At 34.8% G+C, this 25,487-nt stretch overlaps 1 protein-coding gene across 6 annotated transcripts; it reads right to left on the bottom strand.

The window, feature by feature from the left end:
* Positions 1-1,025: 1,025 nt before the first annotated feature.
* LOC132294392 (embryogenesis-associated protein EMB8-like) lies at positions 1,026-20,577 on the bottom strand. 6 transcript variants are annotated; one of them, XM_059792232.1, is made up of 15 exons: positions 20,196-20,324; positions 19,033-19,164; positions 18,806-18,895; positions 17,310-17,371; positions 14,924-15,024; positions 14,342-14,431; positions 12,823-12,945; positions 11,853-11,930; positions 11,096-11,181; positions 10,878-10,926; positions 6,343-6,399; positions 6,146-6,276; positions 4,407-4,490; positions 2,910-2,979; positions 1,030-2,231 (listed from the first exon to the last, which is right to left on the bottom strand). In XM_059792232.1, the coding sequence occupies exons 3-15, from the start codon at positions 18,889-18,891 to the stop codon at positions 1,782-1,784; spliced, it is 1,467 nt and encodes a 488-aa protein (XP_059648215.1). In that variant the 5' UTR covers positions 18,892-18,895; positions 19,033-19,164; positions 20,196-20,324; the 3' UTR covers positions 1,030-1,781. The 6 variants fall into 6 exon arrangements, with proteins under 6 accessions (XP_059648212.1, XP_059648214.1, XP_059648213.1 ...); XM_059792229.1 differs by lacking the exon at positions 19,033-19,164 and having other exon boundaries at positions 1,026-2,231; positions 20,187-20,577; XM_059792230.1 differs by lacking the exon at positions 19,033-19,164 and having other exon boundaries at positions 1,028-2,231; positions 20,196-20,577.
* Positions 20,578-25,487: the final 4,910 nt, after the last annotated feature.

The following is a 25,487-nucleotide window of genomic DNA, read 5'->3' on the forward strand; positions in this document are numbered from 1 at the left end:
GAATCATGTTGTCTACACCTCCCAAGAATACTTCACAATGCCCGCGTCTCACCTACATGGCGCAACCTCCTATGCGTGAGACAATGTTGTACTATACATCGCAAAACGATTTTAATATTGTTTCTTCTATCTATTTGGATCTACCCCTCATTCCCACTCTCACACTTGTATTTTGGTTATCCCAGATCTGTTAGTACCATGCCTTTGCTTGAGTATTCGGACGCATGTTGATACTCTTATCTACTACTGTATGTGGTTTTATTGATGTCAGGTAGAATATTTTTTTCTTTTAACAGCCACGAATTTTGTGCAAACATGAGAAATTGCACAATGAGAAATTATTAACGGTCTTAAATTGAAGGCACGATCTAAAACAGAAGCGCAGTTCAAAATGCTTTGACAAGAAGCTCGCAGGAGGGAAAAACTAAAAACAAAAAACAAAGGCCAAACGCAGCAAAACGATGGAGGCGGAGATATTGAGATCCAAATCATTTGGAAACCATAAATTAACATTGGCAATTGCAAACATGAAGGAGCACCATGTCACTGGTCCTAAAGATGAAGGAGCATCACATCACTGGTCCTAAATTACTGAAAGCGTGTGTCATATCTACCAGGCTTTTTTTGTGAACCTATGATTCAGTTGCACAGCTCAAATGCGAAGGGTTGCCAACCATAAACCCAAATTCAATCTAGAAAGATTGAGTTTCGTATCGTTCCTTTTATAATAGGCTTAATAGTCTAGAAGAATCTCGCGCCAAATGATAAAATAATTTAAAATGTGAATATCTGATTATAAAGAAGGAGTGAGTATATCAGTTTTGCGTCATCTCTCAATAAATTTCCTTTGGAGGAAAATATCCTGACAACCTCTAAAATCTGAGATGAAAATAGGTCCCATAAGAAAAATTATGAATCTTTGAAAGAAAATGAGAGTTTTGAGTTAAACTTATTTGAGGATCACTTGGTCATTTTTCTCCTTTTTCTTTTTCTCTATTTTTCTTCACGTAACCTCACTCTTCGTACTCGGAGTTGATTTTTGACGTTTCGTGTTCCTTATGGACAGAGAAGTGGATGAGATAAGGTTCAAAGAGGCTAACAAGAGCCTTCTAGCTCAGTTTTGGAGAATACGGTGTGGATTTTGCAAAAAGACATGGGCTACACAAAACAGAATGGGAAAAACTTTTTTGGCTAAATTATCATTCATGTGGTGTGTTTCCAACTCGGTACCAACTTTTTTCTTAATGCTCAATTTCACAGATCAGGTAGATGCTTTGCCGGTGGCTCTCGTGATGGACAACTGTCCATCTGTTGGACCAACCCTGGTTAAACCGGACGCTTTCAAATAGAAAAACCGAGTATGTGAATATCTTGGACGCTTTCAAATAGAAAAACCTAGCAATTTTTACGCACAACACATATATGTGCTAATACTTACAAGAACAGTGTTTGCAAACTGATAATTGGTTTAGCATTAAACTATATGGTCTTAATTGTTTGGTAACACTTTAAATTCACTATATGGTCTTAATTGTTTGGTAACACTCTATATTCATTCTGTATTATTAATCACGACTAATATCCAACAGTATACAAAGAGTACAAATGGGTTATTCCAAATCCAATTTATTCAAGAATTTGATGCACGTATATATAATTTTTTTTTTTTTTTTTTTTTTCTGGTCCTTGGAGCGCTTCCAAGAATGATCTTCTTCCATCACCAAGAAATAGTGGATTCATCATGTGTATGCTTTGCATTTAAAGCTACATAGCAATGAATACTACCTTCTCTGCATCATTGCAGGTAACACATTTCTGAACTTTTTCTTTAAGAACATCAGAAGAGCTGAACCAACGAGTGGCCAAGTCGTTATCACAGCAATGTACACAAGCAGCCATATTGATTTGCTACTCTGTCGTGAAAGCTGGTCCACGCATCTTCTTACAGGAGCAACTGCACTGTCAATATCATGTTTAGAGGGCTGAGCAGTATCACTTGTCAAATGCATCTCTTCTCCAGTCTCTTCCCCTGTCATATGATTGTTCGCTCGTGTAGCTGAAAACATATCGTCGTCCTTTTCCCGCTGAACCATATTCTCATTGTGTGTGTCTTCTAAACTTGTTGTTTGCCCATTGCCCAGTGCAGTCACCATCCCATCATTCATGACATTTACATATGGACCCTGATCAATTGAAGATTCTAGAGGGCCAACAGAGGAGGGAATTTGCATCTGCAATACAAAAAATCAAACCATGTAACTTTTGATGATTGGCCAGATGTGGAAATGAAATCCTTATGATAGAATTTTTCCTAAATATTTTATGCTTCAACTATATGAAAGAATAAAATAACACACTATGATTTCATTAAACTATAAAAGAAAATCTTAAACGAGTAAGCAAACCTCAGCAAGAAACTATCATTTCTTGCACAAATAACTTGCAAGTCGAGTATGATAGTAATAAATTGGTCCCACTGTGAGATATAAATGATAGAAGATAGATCGGATGACTATACAGCACCAACTTAATTATTATAAATGAAATTTTTTTAAAATCCAAGAGAAAGGTTTAAGCCAGCTGGTTTAAGACCATATTATCATCATAATACACTTTCAATAATTGGGCTCAATTTGTGACATCTTTTCACGATATCTGAGCTGTAAATGCCAGATAGGAACACAGATAAAAGGCTTCTATATAGCACACACACAATTAGAGACGTTTGTTTTGGTTCATCAAAAAGCATAAAAGTCATTGGTAAATTATGAAGCTTGAGATACTCATAATGAGGCACATGCATCAAATGCTCCCTGCTTAGTTCATCACATGCACATAATTTGAGTAAATTCCATATTATTTTTGCTACATTTCAAAAGCGAACAAGAGGATAGTCAACGTTTATGCACCTCCTTTTTTCGGTGGATTAACGAACTAGAATGTAGAACACTGAGGAATTCATCAACGGCTCTAACCCACCTGCAAAGGATAGAGAAAATAAACCATGTTTATTGATATGGACAATTAGATATCAGAAAAGAGCAGGGCACATAACTTCAACAAAAACACAGATTAGTGGCTGATAAACGACTTCACAAATGGATGTACCAGCCAGAAAGAGCCCATTGCTAGTTGCAAAGGTAAAAGATCTAGCTGATAAGTGCAAGGAAGCCAAATTTTGTGCAAAAATGTCAAAGATCAGTCTTCTCCTCCGAGCACCCGACCACAGGTTATGGTCTTTAATGGATGCTCAACAAAAATTCTGACGTGACAACATGAAACTCAAAATATGCATGCATGTCTATGTATGCAGGTGCTATACATGCTTCACAACTCTTCTTAATGGCATCTGGCAATAAGAGTAAATGCGCAACCCCCCCCCCGGCGCGCGCCCCGCAAACTTACAATCTCCCTACTAATTCCATTTCCATTGAATGTTCATAAAGCAACATCTCACCACTTGAATGCATGCCCCTAATTTATTACTGAACATGGCAGCATAACAACAATGAGCCTTGGAAAGTTACTTCACAATTCATAGATGGGGTGATGTAGGACAAGGGAGCAGCCTTAAATAGTTAAGAACTTGCAGAATTCAGAGGTTGAAAGTTCAAATAACTAGGGCTGAAATTTGGAGGTTTGATAGTAGAAATGTAGGAAATCAAGGAAAATAGAATAAGAGCTGCCTACTGGCATCACAACAACAGGGTCAGAGAAATTATGGTACAAGAGAGATTATGGTTCAAGAGAGATAAAGGATTTGAAAATAAGAAAAAATCTATTGGCATCACACCAACAGAAAACAAAAACCTATTGGAATCACTCCAACAGGGCCTAGGTATCACACCTAGAGAAGGCCTCACACCCTCAGAATTTGTGAATCACTCATAAAGAAATCTCAAAGGATATTTTTTAGTCATTCATTGATTGGCTCACCAAGTTTACATCATACCCTTCTTATAGCAACTTGACCTTGAGATAACCCCATAATTGAGGAAAAAAGTTGACTCTATAGCATAATAAAAGTAATCACCCCGTAATTGAGGTAATCAATATTTAACTCTAGAATTACCCCCATAATTGAAGTAATCAGACACTAGCATAATAAAAGTAATTAATACTGACCGATGCAATTTGATCGTAATTGATGCAAACTACCATAATTATGCAATTTGACAAAATCCCCCCAATTATTCTCCTAGTGGACCCCCCATCATCTAGCATGTGCCGAATTAAGGCTTGAGCCTTATAACATTCCTTTTTGCGCCTTTTGTATATCGTTAAAGATGTCTGCCATTGATCTCTATCATGGGGGCTCCAAAGTGGACATAGAAGTAAACTCACAGTAATCTTGAAATGAATTCAGTAGAAGTTCCACACAAATAGTCTGAAAATAAATAAATTACCACAGGCTCTTTGCAGTTGTCCCCTCGAAATATGCTAGGTGTCCTCCATGAGATGTGGTAGCTAAGATGATATTCTTGTTCGCCCTACAAAAATCATACCGCGTCAGTTGCTCAGACAACATCATAAACGTTCTTGAGAATATAGTAATTCAATATTGTAAGGTGTTATGATATTTTGTATGTACTGTGTAAGATTCATATGAAATAAAACTATAATAAATAAAATTTGATGAATTTAACATAAATATTTTCAAATATCACTAAATATACTCTTTATCTATGAATCTACCCATAGATTCAAATATTCATAATATTTTGGGATACTCCGTGTCAATATTCCACATTGTACCAGAGGGGTACCCATTCTGCTTTTCACCATCTTTAACTGATAGCACTCCACAGTCCACAGACAGGCAACATTGCTTTAGTCCATTGCCCAACAAGTCTTTTTTCTTACAATGCATTAAAAACTAATGCGAGACTTGAATCAGACTTTCAGGTTTTCTTCTGTGGGTGAGCAAGGTTGCTTATGGACTGAAGTAGATATATCACAACAAATCAACAAGAGAAGAGTGGTGAAGAAGAGGGGAGGATTAGAGCAAATACTTAGAAAAAAAGATGAGTCCGTGAACTCTTTCGATGGAATCCTTCTCCTCTCAAGTTGCATCTTGCAGCGTATCCCCCATTCTTGTCTGAGTGTCCTCCAATCCACTAGCCCTCTCTAGATTCCCGCCAAAATGCCATGCCAGCTCTCACGACTACAAGGCGAGCTACAAAAGTGATCCTGGGAGCCTCATGTCACTTGGTGTGAGCCAGGGTGGACCATCATGAGTCATTCCATGGTTCAAGACCAGGATGGATGGTGGTTCACATGCCTGTTATAAATTTCATGGTTGACTCACTAACTCACTATGTTCCACAGTGACTTAATTATGAAGAGAGGTCGTGTCTAGGATACTGCCATGGGCCTGCCACTAGTCCTAGCACACAGTGAGCTCTCCATGCATAGATGGGGCCTGCCATGTGTCGGAGTCATGGGCTAGGCTTCCATTGCCCAGTTCCCTAAGGCCCGTTCCACGCTCCTGGATTATGGCATGGGAGAAGGGCCAACTGGTTCTATGGCCCCTCGTAACCGTCCACGAAGCTTTGGTAAAAGCTCCCCAGGTACTGCCTCATGACCCCGGCGGGTATTGTGATACCCTTACTCTTACATCTTCTTGTTGAATAAGATTCTTTTAGAGTAACATCTGTATGCAACCTGCTTGATGGTGTAAGTTTATCATCAATGATTCACAGTTGCAAATATTTACGACACTTAAAGTTCCAAATAAGGCCTAGAAAAAGGGGTGGAAGGGTGAATAGGTCTTGAAAATTCTCTGTCCAACAATAGCTAATTTTTGGCTCTATATTAGTGTGTGTATATATATTCATGACAAACTGGCAAACAGATATTTTCAGTTCCATCCATCCGAGGGAGTGTTAAAAAAAAAAAGTAATATTTGTCGAATAATGGTACATAAAATATGTAGAAATCAAAATCCGTACTTCATCTAGATATTAAGTCAATATTTCTAACGTTTCTTCCTAAACATGATTTAACTCTTTCCTCAACTAAAATGTAATTATTTTTTTCCCTATCGGTTGAAAGTGAATGCAATTCAGTAATTTGATGACTCAAAAACCAAAGAATATTTCAAGATGAGATAAATTTTGTAAAATGAAATTTGAGGACTCCATACCTGCATTCATCCCAAGGAATGGCCTCCATTGTACAGACTGGATCGTCTAAGGCACTGATGCAGAGTAGCGGCACCATTACATTTCCCACAAAAGCAGCACTGCTACAATGCCTGTAGTATGTATCCACTGTCTGGCAAACAGAGAAGTATCTTCAGTAAATCAGTTGAAAAAGTGAAAATAAGTTGTGGATTATTACCTCAAATTTTCCAACAAGGCAAGTGGCATAAGTGTCAAAGTCTCGAACTGAACGTGACTGTTGGAGCACAAGGAAGGTAAACCAGAAGATCACATTAGTGGGAATAGAAGAGTTTAAATAATGGACCTCCAATTTAGCAATACATAAATCATCAACTAAGTATTATTTGATTAATAAATGCATAAGCGCATATCAAGTATGATATACATCCTTAATACAACAATTCATTGACTGCAAGCAAGTTCTACAAAAACAAAAGCTTAAGAGAATGAAAAGCCCCTCACGATTGGAAGGAAAACCATTAACTAATTAATACTAACAAGCTGAGAACACCATCCTTCAGGTAAGTACTGGCAACAATAACAGTTGGAAAGGAAACCATTAATTCATTAATACTAACAAGATTAGAACACCAACCTTCAGGTAAGAACTGGCAACAACTTTGTGAATTTTAAAAGTTACATACTTGTCCTTAATTTATTTTATTTCTTTATTTTTGTGATTTGTTTAATATAAAAATCCCAACTATGACTATCTTGATTTGAAATCATATTTATCTGACCCATTTTCACCACCATTATTCTTCTTGAGACTTGACTGATTCTTTTCACAAGGTCTTCAAGTAAAGCCACATGCATTGGCAACAAATATTGTCAAAATAATGACATTGTGGTGCAAATAGTGTCAGAAGTTGGGTCTATATCAAGTTTGTCTCGGCACCATCAACTAATGCAAACCTACACTAGGTAATGGCCTATGTGACAATGGCAACCAAATAAACCACATAAACCAAGATACCCAGCAGAGAAGACCATCCAAACTTAATGTGAAAGAATAAACTTCTCTAACACAATGAAGTTAGTAAAAACCAAAGTTGCTAAAGAAGCCCCAAGCCCATCAAGCACAATCAAAGCGACCAAATTTACTGCAAATAGGACTTCTTCAGGTAGGCGGGCAGAGAGCACTCAGGCACATGCTTTTTGGCAAAGGCTTAAAAAAGACCATCTTTATTTCATCTATCAACCAAATTGACATTTCTACAGTGTCATTGTCATTTATAACAGATTTTATATATATATATATTATCAGATATTTAGTTTTCTATTATATACTTATGGTAGACTACTCTTTAAATATGCCTACAGCTTGATTCATAAAACTAATAATATACTAACATATGTTTGAAATTTATATGATTTTAGAATTTCATATTTGTGATATTTGATTCAACTAAGGAATATGCAACTGAAAGGATAACACTCTTAGTTGATATGCCAAAACAATTTTTTTTTTTTCTCTCTTTTTTAGAAAGAGAATAACTAGTTTTGTATTGCATATTTTTAATTGCTTTAGATTTCTGATATACAAACTCAAACTGAAAGGATATATGTACATTTGTTTAGCTAACTCATTAAATTGATATGTTTATTACTGAAGAATTTCCACATTTTAACATTGTTTAGTTTGTGTTCGGTGCTAAGTTGTGACTCTAACTAATATGCATTTCTGTCTTAATCACCCAGGCTAGCGCCTTGCACTAACACTTCAAGAGACCTTGGTGCCTCAGAATCCTTTGGGCCTATAATACCTATGGTTAACAATTATATCTAGCATAGATGCCCTTCCTTCCCATGCCCAAAGAAATTTATTATATAAAATAAAATAAAATAAACCACAAACACACATTAAAAATAAATACATAATTTGCAAATCTGGTGAGTTAACCAATTTTTGCTGCAGCACAAAATGGAATTAGACCCTAAACCAATTAACTCCGATAAAAGAGATTTCAACAGAGTCAAATAATCTTTACTCGATCATTGTGCAACTTAGAAGCTTTCTGTAACAGATTATTTAACTCTTTACATCTTATTTAAAATCCATGCATATAATTCTCTCGAATCTATTCACTTAAAAATACCTTTATCAGAAAACTTATAAAGCACAATAGTCTAAAAACATACATTTTTTATAACAAAGTTATCATGAAACAGAAAACTGACAACCAAAAAATTTTTAATAAAGTTTACAAATATTCAGTACTCTGAAAACAAAAACTGAACCAAACTTCCAAGTTTAGTGGTTTAAGCATGGAAACTATTGTTATTTGTCCAACTTTTATTTTTTAGCCTTTGCAATGAACATGCCTCCTGCTGCATTGTACAGATGCTGGTGGCATCACTTGACTAGGGACCCTTGTACTGATCTATAAAAACAGGTTTTTGTTTACCACTCTTGTAGAAACTACAATCCCTGATTAGAACCATAGAAATTCACGTCACTAAAGCATGGTTAATTATTGTGCCCAAAAAGTAAAACTCAAACAAAACTTGAACCATAGAAACCCACAAGTTCACTAATGCTCTGTTTGGTTGCAGTGATGGAAAAATGGACGGAAGGAAGAGGAAGAGGGATGCATGAGGCATCCCTAGGGAAGGGAAGGTATCTACCTCACTTTTTGTTTGGTTGAATGGAAGGAATAGTGGAAATGATAGATGGTGTGACACTTATTTTTTTTTTTTTTGGGTTGGAAGGATTCGAAGGAAGAGGAGAGTTTTACATCTTTTTACCAATATACCCTAATTATATAAAATTATAAAAAAGAAGTGTTTTTTTTTAAAAGGTCAAAATTGGTATGTTATATATTTAGGTAGTTATTTACTCTTTCCCTCCTCTTCCGCCCAAATTTGGACGGATAAGAAAACTTAAAGCAAGCAAGGATGCTGCATTTCTCCTTGCTTCCTCCCTCTCTTCCCTTCCTTCCAACCAAACATGAGAAGGCTCATCCATCCCTCCCCTTCCATCTTTCCTCAATCCATCCCTCCAAAAAAACTAAGCATAAAACATGCTTATTTATTATCCCCACAAAGTAAAACAACAGTTTTGAAAACTATTCATGACCCGCATGCATTTTGCATGTACGCTTTAGGATAAATGAATTGAAAAACAGCACAAGGCTCGAATAGAGACTTTTGTAATTCTAACTTCTTCATCAACCAAACGTTAGATCTTGGGTTCTGAATATAATTGGATCCTGAAAATCTAATTATATTCTAACGCAGAGTAAACTTTCCTCATTTAGAAACCAAATGAGGTTAGTAGCAATATAAAGAGATCAAAGAGGACACAAATACATGAAATCAAAACCTTTCATGTTTTCAAGTTACAACAGCAGCAAATTACAAACATACCCTATTAGGCCAACAATTGAGTTAAGTAGCCATATGAAAATACCAAAGACAAATTAGAAAAACCCTTAAAACCCAAAGCTATCCTAGGCTACATAACCACATTCTTTTCTTTTTTTTTAGTTTATAGATGTCTTTTGTGACTTTTAAAGACCATTTCATTACTCTGTATTTTTGCAACAAAAATGGATATTCTAATTGCAGAAAACGAAAGGCAAATAGAATACAGTCATGCATAACAGTGTTTGTGCATCAGCAACTGAGTTTGGTGGTTAATTGGAAAGACCAATGAGGAACCAGAAAAATCATTACAGACCCTAAGTTATCCTATCTAATATGCCATTTCTTTATAATAATCATGCCTTTTTAATATGTAGTTTTTACAAATATCTCGTGTAATGAAAGTTGTCAACTCATCTTTATAGTACGATATTTTGTAAGAAATTCTTATTTTGGACGGTCACAATTGGGATTAAAAAGTTACAAACTTAAATTTTGAATTTGTACCTGAAGAAAAATCAATAAGATCTCAATTATATGAAAGGTATAAGTAGGATTATTATTGTGCAATACCTATAGAGACTTTTATCAGTAGTATATATATATATTAAGGCTGTTAGTTCAGTTGTCATATATCATTGATGAACAAAGTTTAGAGCCTCTAATCTTATTTAAACCCTAACATGGGACAATCAGGGAGAAACTTTTAAATACAAAGGAATGAGAAAAGCAGGAAACTGACAGGAATGGCTGCTTTAATGCTCAAAAAATGAATTCGTTTTATGCAAGTCTTTGGTGAATCATTAGCACATTTTGAATAATATTTTATGACACCTATGCAATCCTTTATTCAAAATATTGGAAAATATGTACTAGAGGGAGTACCTAGCAAACTATTTGGATGCATATTCATCAATACCGTACATATCTCTTTACCAGCCAGAACTTGTATCCTCACACTGTCTTGCATTAGAGACCAGGATTGGTGTATCCTAATAAACAGAGACCGCAAGGTTTTACCAAAATATCAAAAGCATCAGCAACTCTCATAGTACTTGGAAAAAAAAAAAAGCTTTCAACTGAACTTATGATGTGCTCTGAAATATATGTTATTTTTTCAGTCTTGTCTGTGTTTGCTTGATGGATGGCAACTACTTAGGGCATTTCCCATTTTTATACGAAAATGGTTACCGACAAAATTGCCACTGTTTTTATTGATTGAAATCTGGCACATAATGGAACTCACTGATAAAATTATTACTCCAAAACTTCTTTACCACAATTTAATGTACTTTACTTTCATAAGAAGATGACACGGTTGCAAGAGGAAAAGAGAACATAGATGACCTTTTTAATGCCTTCCCAATCTGCAAGACGAGCTAAGATGGACTGGTGCCTACAAAGGAAATTCAGATTTGGTCACCAAAAACTAAATTCTATGGTGCAAAATAAAAACAGAACCATTGAAGTGATCAAGTGGATTTACACATAGAATGACCACATTAAAACTAACACTATTATCAAAAATTCACTGATGAAAAACTTGATAAGGTCATCAAACATACAAGTGGGCATAACCTTTTAAGCCAATTGTTAGAACTTTGTCATAAAACTTCTGTACAAGCCTGCGATTAATGAATCTGTCACATATCTGCCAAAAAAAAATGCAATTTAGAGCAAAAGAGAGTAAACTATCATCTGGCAAGGTCATAAATAGAAAGATTCTTTTTCCTTTTTTTTGGTAATATAGTCCTAATAACATTCATGAATGCAATCAATGACAAATAAATATTGGAACTCAAAAAAACATAAAATTGTGAGCTAGTTTCATAATTTGATCAGATGATAAATTTCAAATTCTAATTTTTATCAAATAAAGAAGCATAAGGAGGCAAAAGAAGAAGACTAAATGAATAGAATGAAAATATTTCTCCAAACGCTAATTCATAACTTCCCATACCGATTCTTTCTACCGCAGTGTTCTTGTATCAATTCATTAATAACACTTGTGATCTTTCCATATAACAGTAGCCCAAGAAAATACATGTTAAGTCGCAAGGGTGCACAACCAATCATCATCAACAAGAAAAAGGAAACCAAGACCCATGTCCAAACAGGCCAAAACTATGTGTGAATAAAACATACTACGGACAGTGAACTTTAGTGCAGGAGTCTGTAACTAAAACATAGTATGGACAGCGACTCACTAGAGTGGGACTATAGTGCAAAATATTAAGTATAAAAAGTAATTTTAAACATGGACTTTGATGCAGAGATAGTTGAATGTCAGTAATAAATTTCATCCCCATATCAAATACTAACCAAAAGGTCCCAAGTAGAACAAATGGCAGCAGCCCCAACAACAGGAGTATCTATCCCGTCCTCGCCAAGATATTTTACCTGAAATGATAATAAATGTCAATCATATTATTAGCTGGCCAATTCACAGTGTGAACCGCTGTTTACCCTTCAAGCCTTGACATATTAGAGCAAACAGGAGGAATTGGATGCCATGGAACTCTAAAACTAGCATTCCTTTGCACATATTTGGAACTGGAGCTAGACTCATCTAAATTCTTAAGATTCACAGCGGCATCATTGTTTCCAGGAAAGGATTGGGGACAATTTCATAGCTACCAAGCGAATCACCCTCACCCTTACGCACGGGCAGGGGATGTTTCCCTTAGATTTTAGGGTGACTGCAACAGTCAAAACTCAACAGGAGGTCTGCATTAACCAAGCTACTGAAAGTAGCTTCTTTAGCCACTGGTCTCACTCATTCTCTGGGAATCACCTTCTCGAAGAAGAGCCCCAAGAGGACATCAACAGAGCTACCTCAAGATTCTCATGTTCAAATGAGCCTCAGTTCTGTTAAAAAGAACTCAAACCATCCTCATCAAACACTAAAAATAGCTGGATTCCTTGAAGATTTTTAGATGAATTAAATTTGGTCAGTCGAAGTTGTCAGTAAATAATTTTGGTCCTTTGTTCCCTCCCTTTCTCTCACTAAATGCTTTTTGTGCAAGTGCGCCTATCAAAGAAGACCAGAAGATGCAGCACAATGTGAAGTTTGATGACCTCTTCCTCTGACCTGTTTGACTTCCATCAATATAAGGCCCTCTCATATCCAATTTTTATGTATTTTTGGGCCTGGACCAAAATGGGATTTTTTTTTTTTTTTTTTTTTTTTTTTTTTTTTTTATGAAAAAAGTATCTACATAAAAACAAAAGAAAAATGATTTTTTTTAAAAAAAAAAAAAAAAAGGAAACACAAACAATAGAATTTATTTACCAGAACATTGGCGCCGATGCTAGTTCCTACAGCAAATAGAGGAGCTTCTGGGTATTGGCAATGAATATTGTCAATGACTTTGCGTATATCATCCGTCCAGCCAGCATTATAGAAGCAATCAGACTGCCCAAAACATGACCAAGAAAGAGACCTCTATATGAAGCATTATTCATATGCAGAGAAACTTTGAGTGATAGCTAAACCAGCATTATACTACATAAAAAACTGCACATGAAACGTATAAAAAGCAATCAAAAAAGGTTTGTGTGATAAACACCTCCAACTTAACAAGTGCTATGAGATGACCATGGACCATTATAAACTTTGGTCTTACTTCATGACTTTATCCTTGTTGCAAGTGCTAAAAGATGATTATAGGAAATTACAAAACCTTGCCTTACTTCAGATCTTTCTCCTTTTTAATGTGTGTAACCACACAATGGTCTTCATAGGAGTTTCATCTGCTTATACACATTCTTGCCCTTAAATTAAAATGACGGCACAAAATTGTCTGGCCTTGAAAAAAGTTATTCTTTTCCAACTACAAATAAAAAATAAAAATATATTCTTCCAATTTCTAATAAAGAAAATTTCACATGCTTCTTTGTTAAAGAAATGAGTTTTAAATTATTTTTCCATAAAAATTGGCTCCTATGGTAGTTTCCCAAAACAGCTTCCTAAAACTATGGTCCTCTCGAAATAAATAATCATAAGCTTCTCCTAAATATACCGTCCTTTAGACCTCTATCCCCATTACAAAGGCATGGCAGAATTCTCTCCTCTGCATACTGTCCTTTAGACCTCTATCCCCACTACAAAGCCATGTCAGAATTCTCTTTTTATGCTATATTAAAGCTGGAAAACCATCCCAAAACCTCCTGTGCATATCACCTACCAATACCCCAAGAGTCACATAAAGGTAAAGTTCAGACCTTAAAAAAAATTACATTCCCTTTGCGGAAACTAGATGATAACTTTCAGAAATCCAAGCCAAAAGGCAGTTAAATTTCCCTCTCCACGATGTGTTGGGCCTGTTGGAATATGAAATGTACAATAACCAGCTTGAGAATTTTGTAAACCATTAAAAAAAGTGTAGTGGTAGGAGATACAATTAAACTTCCTTCTGCAATTGAGTAAGATTTGATCTGGACAGTAAGAACATCTTAAACTCCCTCCCTTCCTCTTTCTCTGTTCTTGTTTTCTCTTCCCACCCACCCCCCTTCCTATTCTCCTTTCCTATGCACAAACCAAACCTCAAAGTTCTTTACATCATTTGTCATTATCATGACAGAAGTAAGTCCAGGGTGCATAATACAAATTCAAAAAGAAAATCATGAAGCATACAAGGAATAAGGAAAAGCAGCAGTAAGGCTATTTCAGTCCACGTTAATTGTGACGCCGACGTTATTACAGTTACAGATCAATTATCTGGTAAAATCTAGCATCTCATATACTGAAAAAATAAAATTACTCAACAGAAAGAGGTGGGGCAGGGGGATTTTGAGCAGGAAAATATTACCGTTATTGATATGCCGCCAAGTCCCCGATGATTGCTCACAACAACATTCCAGCCATTTTGTGCCATCTTGAAAGCTAAATGCTTGATATACTGTCACATATATTACACACGTAAAATAAATGATAGCGGTACTAGTGAAAGGAGGAGCAAATAGTCTCGACCCCTATCCTAGGGGAAGGGACACTCATCCCGTGCCCAAGAGATGGAAAGAAGGGAACACGTGGCAGAACTACAAGATGCCACGTCTCTATGTCACATGCATCACGTGACAGGACAATTATATATAGCAATACTGGCACGACGTAAAGACATAGACCCCTGACTGCCATTTAGCCTTATTCTCTCCCCTAATCCATCTGAACTACATCCCTTTTTTTTCCTGTAAGTTTTCAGTCTCGCCAGTTTGACTCAGCATTTCCCCTTTCAGTCCTTCGGAGTTTGGACCCTTACAAACCCATAACTTAAGTATCAAACATATACTCCTAGCGCACCATAGTCAAAACAAGCTTGGACAATTTTTTAAAAAAGAGATTGAAGATATTGAAAAGGAATGGAAAAAGAAGGGAAGTAAAGAAAACTTACAGCAGAAGCAGAATCGCTTGTTAAGCCAGGAATCACTATTATGATAGGGGTTTTATCATCTTCAAGAATGGCCCTGCTCACTTGCAAGGCAGCTTCAGGAACTGCAAATATCGGATATAAAAGCTAAATAGAAATCATAATCCTCTCTATATGAAAAATATATATATACATCCCCGACTATTAAAGGAATGCAAGAATCAGCACATTATGTAAACCATAAACATGCATAGGTGAGCAACCTTAGAAACATGTGTTAAACTATGTTACAAACTAACTACAGAAATACTAAAAATATACTCCAGTTTTTGTGCAATTTTTAATCTGGACTTTGTCTAATATCAACAGAAGATTACTCCAAAATCAAACCCATTTAAAGTTTAAAGTAATAGTATAAACTATAATGCAATTAAAGAGAGTATTAATAAAGACACTGCAACAAATTGTGTATTATTTAACAAGTATATGTGATCAGTGAAGCACAAAAAGACACACTAGTAAATACCTAATACAATTTATTATATTATGATTTCTGTGATATTGTGGCCCGAATTAACGCGACCCACTTATGACCCGATTACCCGTTGGATGAGCTTTGTGTGGGCCCAAGCCCACCAAATGTTTGACCCGTTTTATGCTCTTGGGTCGTGGACCTAATTAGTCTCTTGTAACCCGATATATAAGGGCACTTAGGGTTTGGAGTGGTATAAGAGAAAGACTCTGAAATTCGTACAGAAACAGAGTGAGGGGTTGAAAACTTGTAATCTTCGATTTTTCACATAGTGAAAACTTTCCCCGGATCCCAACCGTGGACGTAGGCTATTGCCGAACCACGTATAAATATTTGTGTTCTTTGTGTGGCGTGTTTACTTTTCTATCGTGATTCTTGGTTCTACTTGTGTTCGTTGCGTTTGTCATAACAATTTCCATATCAAATTAGATTTTAATACAAACCACAAAAGCATTTGGAATGCAACAAAACCAACTCAATGATCTATGAAGTTCTAAGGTAGTTCAAATGAAAAGCATCTCTCTTTCTTCACATTTCTCCACCTTGACAAGTGTTGAATGTCCCATCAAGCCATGTCATAAGTATCCAAAAAAAAAAAATTGGCATCGGGATGCATATTCTTCCTAACTCCTCCAAATTTTATCTACTACCAGGTCACATCATATGACCAATAACCGATGTCCAATACTCTTGATATTAAGAATCATGTCATACAACTTAATATGCTAACAATTAAATAAAGGAAAGGTGAAATGAGCACTTAAACAAAAAAAAAAAAAAAAAAGGGTAGAAACTATTAGGGATATTGTCTTTAACTCATCTTTGGTGTGTCATCCCAGGGGACTCTGGCTCAGTTGTGAAGGGGGCTCCTATGGAAGAAAGTGGGACTGTGAGATCACTCACAATTATCAGAAGCAAAATAATTGTGTTGAGTGACTCGCAGGCCATGCAATCGAAAGAGCCTCAGGGTAGACAGCTTATGGGGGACCCCTCAATGGTTTTTTAATCTCTTTTGGCGACCGCTATTTATGGGGGATTAGCCAATTAGGGCTGTAACTTGGGCGGGTTGAGAGGTTTACCCAAGCTCAACTCAAGGTATAAGCATCCCAACCCAAGCCAGACCAAGGGTTCTAACCGTAGGTTAGGCAATGATGGCAACTAATCTACCCTCTGATAAGGCTTGAGTTAGGGTTTGTGCAGTGCCACAAATTCACAATGGCCAAGTGAGAGAGAGGGAGGTGAGGATTTGTGCAGCATGCAGCAGCAACGAGAGAGAGAGAGAGGTGCAGCCTTGAGGTGAGCCATGAAGGTGAACTAAACAAATAGAGTTGGAAAACTGATATTCTACACAATCAGATTTGTCCACTTAGGTAATTTGGGATGGGCTTCAGGTAGCCCAACATATGAACCTGAGCCCGGACTCAAATGAATTTGTGTCCCTCCTTTCCATCCCATGAGGTGAGCCATGAAGGTGAACTAAACAAATAGAGTTGGAAAACTGATATTCTACACAATCAGGTTTGTCCACTTAGGTAATTTGGGATGGGCTTCAGGTAGCCCAACATATGAACCTGAGCCCGGACTCAAATGAATTTGTGTCCCTCCTTTCCATCCCAAGCCTTGACCAAATTCTAAACAGCACTATCCAAGTCTGAAAAAGATTCAGGTTGGCTTTGGGTCGGACTCGGGTTAGCCCGCCCAAGTTGCAGCACTAGTGAGTATGCAATCCAATGTCCATAATTTCATAGGGCTTTGACCCTCCATCATACCCAAAGAAAAAGACAAAGAAAAAAACACAAATAAAGTAAAAGTAACCATTTCAAGTTATATAATCATATAATAATTAATCCAAAACAAAATAAAGAATGAGCAATTTACCATCAGAATTCATCAGCCAATCCAAAGCTATTGTTCCACCATCAGACATATGAAATAGCTGTCTGCGAACAATAATACATTAGTACAAGCTAAATACTATTAAATATAAAATACAGAATAAATTTTTTTCATTCTACATAATTGCTTATCCTCCAAAAGTAGAGATCAATCCCATATTACTTCTTATGTATAGCAAGATATTAAATGCCAATTTAGTATTGAAAGTTTTTATAGCAAAAGACGAATAAGATTATTCAATTAGAAGAAATAAGTGTTAATGATCACTTTATTACAAAATTCCACCTCGAGTTGGAGCAGAGTGTTAATGCTTTCATAAAATAGCATTCATTTACTCGAGGAGGAGAGAGGAAAATAGGGTCACAGGGACTCGCATAGAAGAGGAAAGAATACTTCACATCTTAATTACACTGTGTAAAAGCTCATCTGGATTTGGTGCATGCCTTTAAAACTCACCCTACTTGCTAAATATATGAAGCAACAATGAGCTGGAAGCTCCTTTTTTTCATATGCACAGAAGATTTCAAATCTGGAAAAGATGAAACTATGTAAAAGATGGGTTGGTGTAAGGTAGACAGACAATCATAAAACTATGTCAAATCTTTATAATGAATTCCAATGATAATAGTACAGCTAAAAATAACAGAGAGACAAAAAGATTAGACGAGTAACAAGGAACATAGGGACAATAATCGGCAAGACTAATGAGCTTATTGTCACAGAGGTCTTGCCATGTCTGATGAGGATGGAGAGGCAGCACCACCCAACGACTTAAGCTTTTGGGTGGCAAGCATCCAGCACATTATAAATTAAATGGCACTTTCCCAGAAAAACTAAAAATCCCAAAAGGGAATATTTCAGTCTTGTAGGAGGGAGATCAATATTTTGTTTACAATTAATAAAACATGTGTCTAAAATGCCCAGCAATTATTTTTAAAATTTCATACACATACATTCACAAACATATGCATATAAACAAATAAATTGACCAGCAATTATTTTTAATATTTTACACACATACATTCACAAAACAGATGCCATACATAAGCTGATAAATTATTAATTTTTATACATTGTCATTGTCCTCGCCTTATCCATGTATTATTCTTTTAAAATTTGTTGTAATAGCCTAACAATATCTTGTTGCATCAATATCCCACATATATTGCCTATAAAATGAAGGGAAAATATTGTGTTGCACCTTATCTTTACAACGAGAATAGCAGATCTTATTTTCACTTACCAATGCAGACTTCTTATAAAGAAACTAAGGGCAATACAGCTTTCATATAAATAGAAAAACATGAAAACACAGACAGAAGGAGAAAACACAAAGGGTTAGATAAACTGCTCCAGGGAGAAAACACAGACAAAACAGAAGAAAAAGTCATTAGAAAAGAACCACTAGCATAAAACACTGCATCCATGTTAATGCAAAAATAGAAAACAATGAACAAAGAGAAATCAATCACATCAACCTCCTATAGCTGAAAACAGGAGGCCTGCCAAAGAAGCACAGAAAAGCAGTCTGAAGATGAGGACTAGTGAGCCATGGTGTAGCCATATACCTGCAACATTAGACAGAAGGAGAACTAATTAATAGAATGTATATAAAATGTCTGCATCCAAATTCCAAAAATAAGAAATTCATCTTCTAATTAAATTATAAGCAATTTCATATAGATAAGACAGCAAGTGTTATGACCTCAGATAGAGTGGAATGGCATTGATGATATGGCCTTAGAGTGGAACGGCAAAACAATATCATGTAGTCGACACCAAATAGTTGAGAGAAGGCTTATTCGAGTTGAGTTGAGTTGAGTTGAGTTTAAGCCATCTAAGAATTTTATGGAATAAAAAGAAGAAATGACACAAATAAAAAATAAAAAAAAACTGCAAATTTTGAAGCCAATATATGAGCAAATTACCGAAATAAATAAACCAACACCACAAAAGCACATTATGGTGACTTCAAGATATTCACAGAAACTCTAATAACTCCAAGTTTAATCATAATTATTCTAATAAATAAACCAACACCACGAAGCCCGTAATAAATTACCCACAAAAAAAAAAAAAAAATTTCCCCAAAATACGAATTTATAAAATAAGAACTCTAAATTATATTAATTAACCATTAAATGAAATGATAAATAATAAAATCAATGACACGAAATTAAGAACTGCAACTCCACATCAGACCATGATTGCTCTAGTTCTTGTACATAAAATCATAACCACATATCTTGTAATGCAAGTTCCAGAGACATTGAATTATACCCTACTGTTTTATCAATTTATGAAAAATATTTAACATCCATATTTCAAAACTATATCATGATTATTATACAAGCAAAGAAGGACACAAAAACAAGCATAGGAAAAGCATGTGATTCAAATTGGAAATTAACAAACAAAACTTCTAATCAGATTATACATGTTGTAGTTGCTTGAACATGGTACCATGAAACCAAAATTTGCAACACAATTTGTATCGTAAGTTTTGAAAAGTAAAATTAGAGCCTTCAACAATACCTTAAAAACGCATAAGACCAAATGATTTGGAAAGTGTAAACTAGGACCTTGAAACAATGCATCACTTTTCTAAATATTTTTAAAAACAAAAAAATAACGAAAACATATCACAAAACCACAAACTTTCACGTTCAAAGTAATAACTAAAGCTCAAATTATGTCAATTATTCCATGGGTGTTATAAATAGGAATAACAATATTTAATATCCACATCATCTGAATTCAAAAGCAATAACAAGATTCCACAGTAAATCATCATCATAACTATCCTACAAATCAGTTTTCAAAAGCAAGCAATATAAGTTCCAATTACGATGGTTTTACAAGCGTGACCTTCCGTGAAGAATTCGGCACTTGGAAGCGACTTCTTGATACACCTCAGAGCAAGAATTGAAGGTCAATGAGACGGGTTGTCCTCTAAAGCCCGTGAATATATCTTGAAGAATATGCATTTCAAGAAAGTTATAGAGGAATGATAGAAAAATGAATAAAAATCCAAACAGGTAGTGAGATATGGGTATGAGAGAGAGCGCCCTGAGCAAAAGCTCGTATGGTGAATCGGAGCTCCCAATCGAGTTTGAGCAATCCATAGATGGACCTGAAACCCTAGTTTCTGGGAAGAGTGTGTGAATATGTGTGTGGGTGGGAGAAGGAATCAGGAAGTGTTGAGATGAAAGCAGAAAGATACACAGGAGGACAAGATTTGAAACGTGGAAGAGTCCGCTTGTCAGAAATAAGCTGGTAAGCTGGAAAGCGACAGAGATGACTTCTTGAAATTTTTCCCTTTTATTAATAATTTTTTTTTTTTTTTGGTAAATCTTTTTTTTAAACATTTGTTGACAAAATGATTGGATAGATTTCAGTTCCAAAAAAAAAAAATATATATATATATATATATATAGTTAAATTTCTAAAACCGACATGAAAATCTGAAAATATTAATAAAAGAGTTTTTCTAACCGGCAATCGAAACAATTAAAAATCAACATAGCTTACTAATATATGTTTTTTTTAAAGCACATCTCATAACACTTGCACCATTCAAGTTAAGAAAACGTGACTTCAAAAACTTAATCGTAGGTCACCACTGACGTCGTTATGCCTACAGTGCTACAGAGCTTACTTATATATCTATATTTATATTACTGAATATTATTAAAAGTAGAAGTGGCAAAATGAGTCACAACTTATCAACCCGCTCATATTCGTCCACTTTTTAATGATTTTGGGTGAACCATATTTAAAATGGGTCAAAAATAGGTTGAGTAATTTTTAACCACTTAATTTGATGGTCAAGATGGGTTGAATATAAATACTTATATTCAACCCATATTTTACCCGTCACATAATAAACACACAACACACATCTATTTTATATTACACTCAACTCATTTATCTGTCTCTCAAATTCATTTATCCCTCTCTTTTAGTTTCTCACTCTTTAAATTTCTTCTTTTTCTTTCACTTCTCTCTCTCTCTCAAACGAGTCGATAAATACCGATGAATTTGAGTTTTTTTTATTTGTTATTAAATAAAATTTTAAATCCTTTCAAAAAAAAATTAAAAATTAAAATTAAAAAAATAAAAATTTTAAAAATAAAAATTATTTAAAAATTAATTAAATAATTAAAAAATAATAATAATACTAAAATAGTTAAAAAAATAATAATTAATTGATTCACGGGTCATAACGAGTTGATCCTATACATTTCTTACTCGTCCATTTTCAACTCGTTCTGAACGGGTTGAATATGGATCGTGATCCATGTTTGACCCGTCCATTTTAACCCAATCCAAACCTAATACAACTCGCACACTTGCCACTCCTAATTAAAAGTAAAAAAGTCGAGATATTTTAAATCATTTATAAATAAAATAATTTACCTACTAAGCAAATCAATTATCAATTAAAATAAGTCTTATTCGAGGTTAAAATAAGAAAAATTATAGAAGTTCTAAATGTCAACCATTAAGCTTCTTCGACGCTTGAATTCCTTCTCCATTGTTATCACTTACTCAGGTAAGTAGTTGTGCTATCACGCCATAGAATATATTGTAGGCTCATCGCAGTTGCATAAATTTGTGGATTAAGCTATTGATGAATTGTTTAATATTGTTGAAGGCTTCATCCATGCATGTTAGTTTATTAAGTAAATATATAAAATGAAGTCTAAACAAATTTGATTTAAAAAATATAATTTAATATTGAGTAATTTACACAAACCTCCTATATGATTTGCCATAATTACAAGAACTTCTCCTGCTGTTTCAAAAATTACACAAACCACCTTCCTAATAATGAAAATAATCTACACGGACCTCCCTTATGTGTGACGGACCGTTAAATACACCCGCGGAGCTATCAAAATTACTAAAATACCCTCTCCTTGGCATCTGAAATTACTAAAATACCCATAAGCTGACGTCACACACACACACATATATATGTATATTATTATTTTCAATTTATGTACTTGTTTTCTCCACCATTAGTAGTATTACAGAAGGACTCCATTACAGTAGGATTACAGAAGAACTCCATTACAGTAATTGATTTCAGTTCGATATCTACAAGTGAAGAAGATGCCTTAGATTTTGGGGGGTTGCTATTGGGCCAGAGTTGGAGAGAGAATCAATGACTAGTGATGAGAGAGAGAGCCACGTTTTAGACACGAATGAGGGATTTCGCCGGCGATTCTTGCTTCTCCGGTATAAATAATAGATCAATTCTTAAATTAATTTAAGAAAATTAATATAAAACAAAACAAAACAATAACGGAATTAAAACAAGCATCGATCATAAAGATTAAACTTTATTAATATTTTTACTCTCAATTTTGATTTCCAAAATAAAAACCAAATGATTTTGGGTTGTTACTGTTAGGCTAGAGTTAGAGAGAGAATCAATGACCGGAGATGAGAGAGAGAGAGCCACGTTTTAGACATGAATGGGGGATTTTCCTGGCTTGATCTCCACCACCAGGTCTCCCGTTGATTTCGTAATAAAATTGCACAGTGGTTACAAATTGCAATGCCCTCCGGCGATTCTTGCTTCTCCGGTAAAAATATCAGAACAATTCTTAAATTAATTTAAGAAAATTAATATAAAACAAAACAAAACAATAACGAAATTAAAACAAGCATAATTCGACTCACCCGCCTTATCATTCTCAATTGCAACCGGCTTATCTGGGTCACCATCCAAAATCACAGTCATCGTCAAAGTCTTTAACTGATGACTTCAATCTCGGTGCAGGGTTGGCCATAAATGTAATTCCCCTACTTTTAAAAAGATATTCTCGACATTTTAATTTTTAGTTTATTGCATTTTTATTTTGTTTAAATTGTTAATTTTGCTGGTTTAATTTTTTATTTACATTTATTAATTGATATTTGAATTAAATTGATTTAATTATTTTTAGGTGAATTATGTGACTTATTTAAATTGTTTAATTATTGTGTGCTATTTTCTTTAATTGTTAATGGTATTATTTTTATTTGTAATTCATTGTTTTAATATAATTCTTGTAATGTTAAAATTAGGTTATTAAATTTAAGTTACGGTTATAGCTTTAAATTACAATTCACGTATATTTAACCGACCTATACTATAACTTAGGCTACTTTATGGGCCGACTAAGGTTTACATTAGGGCTCTGTCTCTAATATTATAAGGATTAGGGTTTTAGTGTTAAGCCTATAAATACATTATTATGTTTTAGCTTAGGGTTTACGATCATAACACATAGCACATAAACGTAAAGTTAGTTCTGTAAAAACAGAGGGTAGAGAGAACAAAGCACCGTAAGGGTTGTCAAGGAGGAAACCAGAGAGGACCAAGGAAGGGTTGTGGTGGATTAAACCAGAACCATAGGAGGCTTGCAGGGATTCAGTGATTGCCGGAACCTTAGAAACGACGTTGAGATTTCATAACTGAAATCACAAGCAAGTTCTTTTCTTCCTCTTTCCCGTTGGCTCGTGTTCTGTGCACCTAGATAGTCTCTAGAGTTTAATTAATCATTTACTAAGTTTTACATGTTTATGATATGCTATATTGATGATCTGTATGTGTTGAAATAAATTCTGTTACAGTTCGTGCATGATTGGTTCAGTTTCGTTTCTTTAAGCATGTTAAGTCTGTAGCAATTTTAACCTTTGTAATTGATTCCAACTACTGTAAACAAACTATTGGGATGCTACTGGGAATTAATAGGACTCTTAGGGTCAGTATTAAAGAGAAACAGAGGAGTTAGAATGGCCGAAGATGGAGCAGACGAGCTGAAACGGACTGAAACTGGAACGGAGGCTCTCAAAGGAGGGGAGAGCCGACTCAATGGAAGTGGATCCGGCTCCCACACTCATAGAGCAGACTCCGGGTGTTTGGAGCTGGCTCCAAGCATAAAGAGCCTGTGTAATACCCCTAATTTAACAAGGATAATTATGAAATTTATTTAATTATTTAAATCGTGTTTTATGTGTTTAGTTGTGAATTTGTTGGTTTAATTGTTTCATTGGAATTAATAAATTATTTGAATTTTGTGACTTGTTTAAGTGTTGTAAATTATTTATTCTATTTAATTCTTTAATTGTTTATTGATTGGGTTTTAATTATTTGATGAAATTGTTTTCTTTAAATAGAATTAATTATTAAATGATTTAATTAAGTAAATGAGTTTTTACGTTAGTAGGATTAATTAGGGTTTTGTTTTAGCGTCATTGTTGTAGTCGACGTAGTATAGGATTGTTATATTATCGGTTGTATAATTCTCTTTCAATTAGAATTAGGGTTTAGGTTTTTACTTAAGCCTATAAATATAGTATTAGACGACTACTTAGGATTTAGAGATCAAAAACCCTAGTTACGACATAAAGAATATAGAGAGAAGTTTAGAGGAGTCTGGGAGAAATTTGGGAAGCAACAAAAGGAAGAAACAGAGAGTTGGGTGGAGATTGTTGAACGACGTCGGTGTAAGGCAAGTTTTATACTAGCTCTATCTCTTTGGCCTGTGTTCTTTGTATCTCTAACACAATCTCAGGATGGGTAAAAACTAAATTAAACTGCTTGGTTGCATGGAATTTGTTCAAAACAGGTTGTGTTTCCGATTAAGTATTTTGCATGTTTTATTATGTTTTGTGTAACTCTTGTTCCAATTGAATTCAATTAATGAATGATGAATTTAAATTACTCTGGAATATCCTAGGACTTAGTTTTAAATCAACAAGAAACTTGGGTTGGAGGAACAAAGTTGCCGGAGTTGGAGAAGAAGTTGAACAGTATGTTTTCTTTTAGGTGCATGTTAATTGTTTTTAAACTATTTTTGTTTAATTCTTGTTCCCACTGAACGAGATTATTAATCAAGGAAGTTAATTAACTTTTGAACACCCAAGGACTTAGTTTTAATTAGCAAGAAATTTGGTTTGGAGGATCAACACAGCCGGACACCGCCGGAATTGGAAAAACGACGCACAGGGGAAGGAGCCTGTTGTAATACCCCTAATTTTCAACAGGATAAAATGGGAATTTAATTTTGATTATCTAAGTGACTTATGTACTTATTTGACTAGTTGTGTTTTTTGTATTTGTTTAAATTAATTGATTGATTAATTGTGTGTTTAAATTAATAT

This window comes from Cornus florida, unplaced genomic scaffold (assembly GCF_030987335.1).
Source record: "Cornus florida cultivar Cherokee Brave unplaced genomic scaffold, ASM3098733v1 CherokeeBrave_3.0.0_Hap2_Chr02, whole genome shotgun sequence".
Taxonomy (NCBI): domain Eukaryota; kingdom Viridiplantae; phylum Streptophyta; class Magnoliopsida; order Cornales; family Cornaceae; genus Cornus; species Cornus florida.

Coding starts and splice junctions, on each gene's coding strand:
- LOC132294392 (XM_059792229.1), bottom strand. CDS start 20,452: ATGGATTGCTCAAACTCGATTGGGAGCTCCGATTCACCATACGAGCTT. Junction 12,946..14,341: donor TTGGCGGCATATCAATAACG/GTAATATTTTCC, acceptor TGTTTTGGGCAG/TCTGATTGCTTCTATAATGC. Junction 11,182..11,852: donor GTTCTACTTGGGACCTTTTG/GTTAGTATTTGA, acceptor TTTTTTTGGCAG/ATATGTGACAGATTCATTAA.